Genomic DNA, 12,943 nt, shown 5'->3' with positions numbered 1-12,943 from the left:
AGTCGGGATTTGTGTGCGTGTGCTGGGCCGTCTGTGCGCAGGAGTTCGCCGATACACATGTGGCTCTGTGTGTGTGTGTGTGTGTGTGTGTGTGTGTGTGTGTGTGTGTGTGTGTGTGTGTGTGTGTGTGTGTGTGTGCGCGCACGCACGCTTAATGAGAAAGCTGTCTGTGTGTCTCAGCAGACCTGACACGATGCCAGGCTAGCTGGCCTCTCTGCTGCAGGCACTGTGATAGTTTAGCAGAGAGTGGAGAGGTTCAGCCCGTCACTACATGCAATATTCCTCGTCCACACTGCCTCATTACAGTGGGAAAAAAAACATAAGGCCAGTGATGATGGTGTGAGTGTAATAACTGTAGCTTTTAAAAGGAACTTAATGGTCCACTGATGGAATTGTTCAAACAACTAGTTGACTCCTCAGGGTTAAAAGAAATCTAAAGCTTACTTTGAGTTTGAACTGTGTTATGCACTTCATGGATTGCAGAAAGGCCTCGCTAATAACGCTTCTTTAACCTTGACTTGACAGGGTTGTTCAAATGTTACATTTCAAAGAACACAACAGAACAACAACAACAACATGTTTATTGTTAACCAAGGGAAATTAAATCTTATAGTTCTCATTCTCTGCATGTGTTGCAAGGAACGTCATCTTGCAGAAACATCCAGAAATGTGCAGCATGTGGGTAAATGTGCTTGAAGACTTGAGACTGATTCTCGGCGCAATACAGTATCTCACAAATGCACAAGGTGTTCAAAAACGTTTTTTCCACCGCTGTATGATTTAAAGGAAAACCAAACCACGTGACTCTGTGCCTCAGAGGGTTGGTGGTCTTAAGTCCCACTGCTGCTGTCCTCTAATCCAGCACTGGTCCAGGTAGTGGACAAGTGGCATTTGCACAGTTTCTTAAAAAAGTAGTAAACTAGTAAAATGGGTACAAAGCGTCCACTGCGCTTTTCACATCCCTTAGAGAGAGAGGCACTGGGAGATCTGGCATCTTAGATTCCAATTGACAGGGACATGGTTCATATCTACTGACACGCTGAAATAAAAGACGCTTGGAAATGAAGGTTCTGACCACAGAGTCGGCCTCCATATTCACATGTCCACAGGCCAACATTTGAACAAGAGGAAAGCTGGAGCCCAGCAAACAGGGAGGGACTCTGCGTAAAAACTGTGTGAGTGTGCACTGGTTTGAGCCTGCTGCTCTTCGGAGGATCAGCACTTCATCCTGACTGGCTCATAATTGTTGAGAAGTTTGTTCCCAGGGCCACCATTTCTTTTTCTTTTTTTTAACTGTAGACCACAGCTTAACTCCTTTGATAGATATATGAATTAAAACCTCCCTCTTAGATGATCAAGTGATACATAAACAGTGTTGTCAATCTGATTGTCATCAAAACAAAATCCCTGTTTCTACTGCTGATTGTTTTTTCTTTTTCTTTTTTTTGTGCCATTTAACGTCCCGACCGGTTCTTCAGTGATGATCGAAAAAAGAAACAAACAAACCGGCTCTCTTATCAGGAAGTTTTAATTCCTAAATTAAAACGCATCGCATCAACAGCGTGACTTTCAGTCAGACAGCGATACAGATTGCATCTTAATTGAACAATATAAGCCTTCGTTTTTCTTTAATCTTTTAATGTTTTTGAATTATTATTATTTTTTAAATGCACGTCATCACTGGCACATCTCGCCTCTTCGGCCACGGGTCCCAGAGCTCGCATTGGACCCGTTGCCCCTGCAGCAGCAGCAGCAGCTTCGGCTTATTCATAATTTACCATCATACAACAAACACGCACACGGAGGCGCGCGCGCACGCAGCCCTGCACATTCATAATTTACTGTGGGAATGTTCTTAACGCATGGTTCAACACCGCCACCCAAATATACCCCAGGAAGGCGCAAAGCGAAAAAGTGGGTTAGGCCTCGCGCTCAGAAAAAAAAGAAAAGAGAGAAGAACGCACAGGTTAATATGCGAAAACAGGTGCGTGTTTTGGGGGCGCTTCCTCTTCGCAAAACACAAACCACAAAACAATACCGCTGCAGTCAACACAAACGCACGCACGCACACACACACACACACACACACACACACACACACACGGCATGTCTCTCAGAATCTCGTCGCGCTGGCCTCAATAGGTGGGTCGAGACAGTCTGGGCGAGCTCATCAGGCCACCGCTGTCCATAATAGAGGAGGTATGGGAAAAGACTTTCAGAAATGTGGGCCAAGTTAGTCACCGAACAAAAAGCGCTGAGTTAAAAAGTCCCCCAGTGCAGAAATAGAGGAGCTGAGAGGCAGCGGAAGCTTCATTAATTTCAAAGGAGGAGGAGGGGTGTGGGGTGTGGGGTGTGGGGGTGAAGTTAGGCGATTTCATCACCCACTTTAAATTAAGCAGCCGCGTCGACTTTTTCGGGTTACCTCGTCAGAACGCCGTAGGAGTTATTTTTTTCCTTTCCCTTTTTTTTTTTTCTTTAACCACACAACCCTCCTGATCCCTCAGCTGATAAAAGAGTTATGTAGGCTAAGCTGATAATTGTGTAATTGCAGGTCTGGGTCACTTTTGTGGAGGTTACATTTAATTTAGTTCTTGAGCTCGGAAGGACCGTCAAGAAAAGTTTAGAATTTTGTTTCGTATCACCTTTTAATCCAGTCCTAATCCGTCTCGTCGTCTCCTCATAGTAAGAAAGTCATATCATAGTGTACACCTGAGGTGGGAAATAATGAAGTACAAATACTTTGCTATGGTACTAAAGTAGATTTTTCGGGTATCTGTCCCCGACTCCTTACTTTAGTACACAAATATCTGTACTTTCTACTTCCTCGTTAAAACGTGCTCGATACTTTTGTGTTTAAAAGGTGCAAATTCTGTTAAAAGTCTTTCAATTCTTACTTTATAGTGCTTGTTACTTGAAGTGGAGCTATTTGAACTATGCTGTTGTGCTGTTTAATACAAAATTGGATCATATTTTAGAGGGAGATTATTTTAGGGAACCTCAGCTTTGGGGTCCATGCTCAGTGCGTTTTCTGTCCAGATAAAAACAAAAATGTAGAAGATAACACTGGTTACTGTCATAAAAAGTGTAAACATCCAAAACTGGCCATAACTGTGACTGATTACAGTTTGCTTGTGCTGCATTTGGGAAAACAACAACAAAAGTAGCAAAGCTGTTCAAAAGCATCCAGGTGCTCATCATGACCTCTGGTCAGTTTAGTCCAGATTATTCTCTCACAAGTTTTTTCATTCTTTTTTTAAATGATTGGTGAAGTTTTTGTTTCATTTCTTACTTTTACTCTAATAACAGAGTTGAACCAGTACTTTACTTTTACCAGAGCGTTTTTGTTACACAAGTATCTGTACTTTTACTTAAGCACAGAATGTGAATACTTTTGCCACCTCTGGTTGACGCGTCTCCAAAGCCCATTTATGAAAACTAATACATTAACCCCCCATCACCTCCTTTTAAACTCACTCACCAGTAATGGGTTTATGGTTTTACAGGCTCGCAAGCCGTCAGCAACATGTACGGCTATTTCAGCATGGATCGGCAGAAGTCGGATTAATGAACAGATCACCTTCAGAGAGATGTGTAAAAAGTGGCACTGGATGGAGGGAGGACGAGAGGGGTGATGGAGGGAGAGTGAGAGGGAAGTGAAGCGGGAACAGGGGAGCGCCGTCAACGGGTGTTTTATTAGAGGGGTGAGGAGAGAGAGAGAGTGGAGGAAATGGAGTGAGATGGGAGGCATGCGAGGGAGGAATGTGGAGCGAGCGGCGCTGTTATTATGGGAGGATGTTGTCATTCTTTCCCCTCAGCGGCTTGTGGGGAGAGGCAGCGGCAGAGGAGGAGGTGATGGGGGGGGGGGGAGGAGGAGGAGGAGGAGGAGGAAATGGGCTTGATGGGCTGTTTGGTGCAGAAAACCGAGGAGAGCGAGAGTGAAAGAGAGAGAGAGAGTTTTAAAAGATTTAGGGGCGAGCGCGCTTGTGTGCATAGGATGCGCGTAATCGCCCTCCACGGCGCCGTTGTGTACTCACTGCCGGTGATGGAGAAAAGAAGCGCACCCCTATACAGTATACAGTGCCTCCTCCCAGTCCTCCCAGAGTTCCCAGAGTTCCCAGTGCTCCCAGCAGAGCGCCGCCGCTGGAGCCGTTGTGGTTGAGTAACAGGTTCACTCTCTGGTTTCCGAGGTTTTGTTCACACCACGCTGTCCAACGCTGCTACTGTCAACACTCGGGGGCGCGGGGGGAGGGGGGGGGGTTGCGGTGATGTTAGAAGCTCGCGGAACAACTGAGCAATTAATCACTTGCCAGTCTTTTGTCTCCAGCGGTGTTTTACCCCCTTTAATTCAATTTCTATTCAGCAAAAAAAAACTTTTGTTTTTTAAATGCATACGTCATTTTAAAATCCTCCTTTCATGTTTGTTTACCTTTGCAGATAACATTTGCTTGGAGAAGCTTTAATGTAAAGGCGGAATGTGATTCTCAGAGTGCAAAGGGACAAAGAGAGGCAAAAGATTTCCCACTCACATTTTTGCTCTGCTGGGACTGAATTCAGGCTGTGTTTGTGTGAGGATAAGCAAAACATTGATGGCCTTGCACAGTGTGGCAGTTTTTAATTTCGTTTATTGAATTCAATTTTTTTTTCCGTTTACACTATATATGGACACTATTTACTTGGTAATTTGTTTAGGGGTTATTTGTACAGCTCCCCTTTTGAATGAACATAAATGAACGTAAAGAACTCGTAACGAACATATCGTGTGTTTCAAGCGACTTTGACCTGTGTGTTTTGTGCCACTTCAAACACCATGGCCCTGAGTGCTGCGTCACCCTGTTAGCCGTGGAACACTCCGGTGATTTGTTTTCTGTCTCTGCATCCTGCTTCTGTGACGTCGCGACCAGAAAAACAGATGTTTGAGCTAAAAATAATCCCTGATGGTGACGCTGCCATGTGTTTATTTATTTATTTTTTTTTAACTTTTCTCGAGGGCGACACGGTGTTGCAGTAGTTAGCTCTGACGTCTCACAGCAAGAGAGTTGCTGGCTCGATCTGAGACCTTTCTGTGTGTAGTTAGCATGTTCTCCCCGTGTCTGCGTGGGTTCTACTCTGGATTCCTCCCACTGTCTTAAAAACATGCATCTGAAGTAGGGCTGTCAGTGTTAAAGCATTAATCGCGATTTGTTAAATGCAATCCATAACGCATTCTTTTTTTTTGGTTCCTTTTACTAAGCCGTAGTCTGCCCCTCTGGATGAGTTCTGGTTAGAAATACTTATGGGGTTAAAACCGCCTTAAAATGCAAAATAACAGAATTTTACGCGTGCAATTTGTCGCAGTGAACTATGAAGATTCTGCGATTAATCGCAATTTAAAAACATTTAGCATTTGACAGCCCTAGTCTGAAGTGAATTTGGGAACTCTAAATTGTGAGTGCAGATGGTTGTTTGTTTCTTTTTGTGGTCCTACAGTGAACTGGCGACCTGTCCTGGGTGTAACGTAAATGGTTGGATGGATTCATTCATTCATTCATCTTCTATACCGGCTTATTCCTATTCATGGTCACGGGGGTCTGCTGGAGCCTCTCCCAGCTGTCTTAGGGCGAAGGCAGGGTGACACCCTGGACAAGTCGCCAGTTCATCGCAGGGCCACATAGAAACAGACAACCGTTCACACTCACATGCACACCTACGGACAATTTAGAGTGTTCAATTGACCTCACATGCATGTTTTTGGAGTGTGGGAGGAAGCCGGAGAACCCGCGGAGAACCCACACAGACACAGGGAGAACATGCAAACTCCACACAGAAAGGCCCCAGGTCCAGGCCGGATGGATTCATTCTTTTGTTAAACTTTGTCTATCGAGTAAAACATGAAAAATAATCCAGCTTTGACTTTCAAACCTTAAAGGTCCAATGTGTTTAATTTGACTTGATTTATGATTTTTTGAAAGAAGCCATGTCTCATCTGGTCACTGACTCTTGTGCTTGTGTTTCTTGCAGAGGTGCATCTACTGCCGCAAGCGCCACTCGGGGAAGCGGCAGTCGGGCGCGTGCATCCAGTGCTCGTACGGCCGCTGCCCCACCTCCTTCCACGTGACCTGCGCCCACGCCGCCGGAGTGACCATGGAGCCCGACGACTGGCCCTACGTGGTGTCCATCACCTGCCACAGACACCAGTCACGGAGCTCGTCAGCTGTAAGTTGCAGAGTCACGGGGACGGTTTGCCTGTGTCATCACTGTAGTTTACTGTAGTTTAGAGCAGCGGGTGTTCAAAGAGGGGGTCTAAGGGAAGAATAGTGAGGATCGCTTTGATTTTCCTCAGTTCCATCTAGAGATCATTCTTTTATGGACTGTCTGACTGCTGTCTACTTTGTCTTTACTGGAAGGTTTTCTATTCAGAGTTGACAGCAAAATCCAACACAAGTGTTGTGTCTGCAGCTCAGAGCCTGATAAGCGGCATTTAGATCCTCCAAAGTTCTCCAGGAATGAAAAAGAATGAAATGTTGTCTGCTTCCAAGACCATCACTACCAGATTTTTAACAGATTCTTATTGTTTTTGAATTTTATTGTATTTAGCAAACTCTATGCAGCCATCTGGACAATAATTCTGATGGATTTTTAGTTTTTAGTTGTTCTGTTATTTAAAAGTTGCTCCACTGGAATAAAATGAAAAAAAGCTTTGTTGTTTATAAAAATTTATACTAGTGGCATTTAAAAAAAAAAATAGATTGTCAGCCACTTCGATAGCTGTGTGAAGCTCTGTTAGTCTTTTTCAGGCCATTTTGAGCTTTTTGTTACTAAAGGTAACTGAGACTTCATCCCTTTTGATGTTATTATGAATACAAATCAATGACCAATCATTAAATGTAGACAGCTACATTGGTTCATACAGCGAGTGGCTGTGGCTCCTTTTCTCTTGTTTTTTTCACTTTAAGCTACAATATAGGTAAATTCTCCAATATGTGAGAAAACCCCCAAAACCTGCCTGTATACACACTACCAGTCAAAGGTTTGGACACACCTGATGAATTTATGTCATTTCTTTCGTTCTCATGACTATTGACATTGCAGTTTCTCACAGAAGGCATCAAAACTACGTATGAACACACATGGAATTATGTAGGAAACGATAAAAGTGTAAAATAGCTCAAACACGTTTTACATTTAAATTCTTCCAAATAGCCACCTTTCATAAAAAGCATATTTAGAGTAATTTAATGTGTTTTTCTTTGCTGCATAGTTACATGTACCTTGATGTCTTCAGTATCTATCTGCAATGTAGAAAGTTGCAAAGATTAAAAAAATAACAAATGCTTGAGAAGGTGTGTCCAAACTTTTGACTGGCGGCGTACGTGTCATTTTCCCTCCAAGAATAATTGGAATGAATCTACCAAAAAGCTTCAGTGTGAAAGGCAGAGTTAGCCTGTGCATCAGTGCAGTGGTCTGAGCGCTGTTAGCCTGTGCATCAGTGCAGTGGTCTGAGTGCTGTTAGCCTGTGCATCCAGTGCAGTGGTCTGAGTGCTGTTAGCCTGTGCATCCAGTGCAGTGGTCTGAGTGCTGTTAGCCTGTGCATCCAGTGCAGTGGTCTGACTCTCTGCTCCCGGTGTTTGCCAGAAGCAGCGAGCGTGCCAAGCCGCCATCTCGCTGGGCCAGACGGTGATTTCCAAACACAAGAACTTGCGCTACTACAGCTCCAAGGTCACGCAGATCACCTCCCAGATGTTCTACGAGGTCATGTTTGATGACGGCTCCTTCTCCAACGATACCTACCCCGAGGACATAGTGGTGAGGATGTGTCTAGTCGCAGGCCTGCTCGAGGAGGTCACCTCCCAGCCGTACGAGGTCACGCCAGATATTAAAACCTTTTCATTATTAAGCGGAGCTGCCTTTTTTTCTGCCCTGGGAGCACGTATTAGTTCTTAAATATTCCATGCACAAGTGATTGTAAAGAAAATAAATGATATAAAAAAATAAACTTGCTGCATTAAACAACATTTCCAAAAAGGCCGGCAACTCTCGCAGAAGAAAAGATTCTGCTCCACGAGTTAAAAGTCAGATTTGTGCGTGTTATTATTATATCAGATGAGTCTTCCTCTGTGTGATGAACTCCATTAAAAGGAAGTGGACAGTATCACAGTTCTGTTCGTTAATACGGCCCGCTAATTAGCTTTTCAGCTTAAATCTCACCCCAATAATTCTTCCTCTGCTTTGTCTAATTCTTAAACCCTATTAAAGAGGAGCATCTTTGCTTTTTCAAGGTCCAATATTATACTCCTGTACTGATGTTTATAGCTCAGCCCAGACTCCAGTGGAACAGCCTTGCATGATTAATTCTAAAAGAAAAAAATCATGTCATCAGAGCTCCAGGAAACAGCATATTTAGCCCTCTGTTTGCACCATCCTGCAGTTTAAGTTTCCTGCTCAATCTGATGCTCTGTTACACGTTTAGCGTGTTTTGAAGGGGAATAACAAAACAAGGCACCTGCAAGCTGGTCTCAGAGCACAGGGCTTAGGGTGTGAGTATCAATGCCCTTTGCGACATCACAAAGGGCAGATTTGCAGCGTTTAGTCGCTTGGCTTCCTGTAAAGTGGAGCAAGTGACTTTCCTCTTAGTCGGGATATCGAGGGCTGCACCATGGTTGGAACACATTTGAATGGTGAATTTTACATCAGATAAGAAGTCAAATTTAACGACATTAACGTCATTAATAAAATACTCATCACTTATTTTTACTGCTTGGTTAAACAGTCCATCTCATTGATAACCAAATACCGTGAGTTGTGCTGCGTAGAAAAAAAAGAAGAAGAAAAAAAGCAAGAAGCTCCCCTCTAAAGAAGGTGATCCTCTGAAGTGTGGGAGTGTTTTGCAAAGCGCTTGTCACAGGGCCTGATGTAAAAGAGCCCAGAGCTTTGTCCCTGCCTGTTCACATTAGCTCAAACTAAGGCATGATACTCCAGCATTTTCAACATGCTACACGCATTTCCTTATGCATTTTCTAAATGCCTGTTTATTGACCTCATTGCGTTAAAAGTAATTTGTGCACGGGCGCTAGTATGGCTGCTGTCTGCCACAAAGTGCCTCATCTGATGCTGTTTTACCTTAAGATTTTTTTTTTTTTTTTTTTGACCACCTTATCCAAATGAAAGCGGCTCAGCCTGCTCGCTCAGGATGTTCCCCTCCGGTGTCAAATTTATGTCCTATTTTCTAAGTCTTATTTTTCGTGACTTAAAATTTACCCACCAGCACCTCCCACAACTCTGAGTGCAGGAGGAGTGCTAGCAGGAAATGAAGAGATGAAATAGCTACTAAGAGACGGTTGGTTAGGGATGTGTATTACTCATCAATTAGTCAATGAGTCAGGATGGCACACTTAGAAAGAAAAAGAATAATTAATTCAGTTTTGTTTAAAATACACCCAATATATTTTTCTAACCTTTTTGTCACTGTACAGTGAAATATAGCTAACAACGACTTTAGGTTTTTGGTCTTTTTGGGTTTTTATTTCAAATTCTATTTAAGAGAAATCATGTCTGACATGTGTCCAAAATTTCTCTGTTGTTCCTTCCCTCTCTTATTTTTTAGAGCAGAGATTGTACAAACTTGGGTCCTCCTGAAGTTGGGGAAGCTGTTCAAGTCAAATGGCCTGATGGACTTTTTTACGGCGCCAAATACCTGGGATCCAACGTTTCCTACATGTATCAGGTAAAAGTGCACTCTGGACATGTATCCAAAATGACAGATGGCCCAGTTTTTGCCGACGCGGCCCTTGTGAAGTGCCACTTTAATTCGGTCAGTGGTCATAGGAGGACAACGTCAAACTTCTTGTACTCGGCCGACATCCTGGTCGTCGTGACTTCCCTGACTTTGCCGGGGTCCCCTGGTCTCGGCTTGGGGAGGTGGAGGGCGAGAAAAAGCAAGAGGACACTTGAGACAGAGGGATGAGTGAGGTGCTGAAAGTCGAGGCGGCTAAAGAGGAGTGCAGATGGGAGAGACGGTGGGAGGATAAAAAGATAGACACAGCGGATGTAATATCTATTCAGACAGAGTGAAGGCAGATGGGAGGAGGAGAGAGGGATGGCGAGAGCCAGCGAGCGAGCGAGAGAGGAAGGAGGAGGAGGAGGAGGAGGAGGAGGAGGATGAAAAGGAGGTGACAATCTACATTATTCAAACTCACTGAAATATTCACCAAGCTAAGAGTCATGCGGTTTCCACTTAAAGCTTTATTTAGTTAGGCAGGGCGTCAACCTTTAGTTATGCACAAATGCATCTGTGACGCACACGCTCTGTTAAAGATGGGCACGATTTTTTTCCCTTCTTTTAAAAAAAAGGGGGCCAAACAAGAGATTTCCATCGTCACAGTGTTGCAAGCAAGGACATTGTTGCACCTCCACCAACGGTGAAATCCCGGAAAACTCTGAAAAAAATATTTGGGACATGTTTTCATGGGCAGAAATGACTTCAGATAAACCTTCACTTTGCGATCTGAGGGATGCAGGGATTCAGAATTTTTAGCAGTCGATGCCGATGGTAGTTTCAAGACGTTGGAAGCGGTGATCAGTTACTGCTGTTAATGACCTAATATTTACATTTGTATGGCCGCAACAAATATGTTTATATGTCTAATTGATAGCTCATGATAATTACCCTTGCTCGCTGTGATTGATGACTCTTTATGACTAATGATTGCACTAATGATCGCAGGTTATATGAAATTTTCATCGTCGGCCTAATAATTTATCAGCCTGATAAATTATTTATGGTCATTTGGTCTCAATGACATGGCCTGTTTTTCCTCAAAGGTCCTGAAGGGTAGTGTGCGTGTCACTGATGTATACAACCTATTAAATCAAACAAATAAACTGTTAAGAGCCTCTAAGCGTCTCAAACATGGATAAACATATTTGAGATGCTTTTATTTTTTAAGTTAGGTAAACAAATATATTAATAAATGAATAGCGCACAACAGGTGTTTCAGCAAAAGAAAATACGTATAGTAAAAAACAATAAATTGAGACATAAATTATTCACTGACTGACAACAAACAAATTTTAACTCGACACTCTCATGACAACATTGCAACCGAGGTAGCGCCAGGACACCACAAACAGAAACGCAGAAGATGTTTGTCGACCTTTGATCAGACTGAACAGTGTCCTTATTTAGAAGCTGATGATCCGTATTCGATGTTCCGAAAGCACAGAATGCTAATTCACCATTGACTGGCCTGTGATCTTTGAGTTTCGGTTGCACCCTGACTGATGGTGCAAAACATAGTGCTATTTTAACTATCATCCTAAAATGATGCTTATTTGCAGTTGAATTAATGAATTGATTTTTGAGTTTTTCCTCATTTCCATGTAATTGCAGGTGGAGTTTGAAGATGGCTCTCAGGTGCTGGCGAAAAGAGAGGACGTCTACACTTTAGACGAAGACCTGCCAAAAAAGGTGAAACGTAGACTTGTAAGTATTAGACTTACTGGCCAGAACATAAAGTATACATTTTAAGTGCAAAACTTGGGGAACTTAGAAAATGATTGTTTACCAAGCCTTTTGTTTTTATTCCCCACCTGATTCTTCCTGATTCTTTAATGACCAGACAGCCAAGCTGGTGGAATTTGTTTTCAGTATAGTTCCAACATTTAGACATAACATATTTATACACGCAGACAGAAACACATTCAGACAAACATTAAAGGCCGCGCAGAAACCCCCTCAATGTTCAGAGTTCTGTAGAGTAACTGAGAGAAAACTGTTTTTGAAGCGGGTTGTTTTGGAGGCAGTCGTCCACTCGTACACTAACTCACCTTTTCTTTTGCGATCCTTTGGCTTTGCAGTCGACGGCCTCCAGCATGAGGTTCCAGGACGCTTTCTTCACCACGCAGGGGGAGAGGAAACGGCTGCGGACGCCCAACTCGCGCTTCCAGAAAGACTTTGTGGCCCTGTCTGGCCTCCGCGCCACCGCCAAAAGCACGTGGGAGCCGCGCAGCCCCAAAGGGAAGTGAAGTGGGAACGTTTCCTCTCAGAACAGAAGGGAAATGACGGGACGGGTTTGACGACGGAGGGAGGAGTGCGCCCAATAGACGGTGGACGACGGAGGAGACCAACTCCTCCTCACTGCCTGGAGGACTTGCTGGTTTGCCGAGCCGCCTGCGCTTGTAGATTACAAACCCTGGTTCGGTGGCGGGCTGCTGGGGCCCAAGCGGGAGAAGGTTTCCCGCCGCGGGTGAAGGTTAACGGAGGGCGTCGTCGCCTCAGTCGCTTCGGGACTTTCACATTAGTCAGGGAAAATAAAACGTGGCTGGTCTGCTACGTTAACCCCCACACACCTCCCTTCTCTTTTTTCTTCTTCTTCTTCAGAGAACTGAAAGTTGTGTCTATGTACATGGAAAAATTCACGGGTGCATTTTTTTTTTTTTTTTTTTTCCTCCCTCTAAACAGCCCGCCTTTGGTGGCTTTATGGGCAACTGTTGTTCTCTGTTTTGATTTGGACTATTGATGCACTTTTGCTTGTAGTGTTTTCCTTCACGACATCCTCTTCTCCCTCTGCATGTCGGACGTTGTCTCCTTCAGAACTGCTCCCGCTGGACCCAGTCCAGTCACAGTCCAGTGGCCTCTTCCATGCATTGAAATGCAAAATTGCTAATATGACAGAATTGTTTATTTTGCCATGAAATTACAAAAACAAACAAAAAAAATCGTGAAATAATGAGGAAAAAAAAATGAGCTTGTGCTCATTGCTTCCTGAAATGAAATGTTGAGGCGGGAGGTCGTCTCTACGTGTGTCGGATTCTCTGCGTAGTGTATGTGAACTGCTACTGTTGCTCCATTCAATGAAACACAATGTGGAAATTATTTAAAGTTTGTATTTATTTTTTGGCTTGCTATAGTTAAACTATTGCTAACTGCTGTAAGGTTGAACAATAAAATCTCTTCTTTTTTCTTAAA

General features: G+C 43.6%; 1 protein-coding gene across 1 annotated transcript in view; it reads left to right on the top strand.

Annotated features, from left to right (window-relative positions):
* Positions 1–12,943, top strand: part of kdm4c (lysine (K)-specific demethylase 4C) — a 32,202-nt gene extending 19,259 nt beyond the window's left edge. Inside the window, exons 18-23 of the mRNA XM_076031259.1 lie at positions 5,998–6,192; positions 7,612–7,782; positions 9,581–9,700; positions 11,366–11,443; positions 11,833–12,060; positions 12,096–12,943. Coding sequence (XP_075887374.1) covers positions 5,998–6,192; positions 7,612–7,782; positions 9,581–9,700; positions 11,366–11,443; positions 11,833–12,000 — 732 coding nt within the window. The 3' untranslated portion in view covers positions 12,001–12,060; positions 12,096–12,943. The remainder of the gene's footprint in view (positions 1–5,997; positions 6,193–7,611; positions 7,783–9,580; positions 9,701–11,365; positions 11,444–11,832; positions 12,061–12,095) is intronic.

The sequence above is a fragment of the Nelusetta ayraudi genome, unplaced genomic scaffold, assembly GCF_046127955.1.
Source record: "Nelusetta ayraudi isolate G7.1 ecotype Tasmania unplaced genomic scaffold, CSIRO-AGI_Nayr_v1 ptg000004l, whole genome shotgun sequence".
Taxonomy (NCBI): Eukaryota; Metazoa; Chordata; class Actinopteri; order Tetraodontiformes; family Monacanthidae; genus Nelusetta; species Nelusetta ayraudi.
This window is presented reverse-complemented; position numbering and strand designations above follow the sequence as displayed.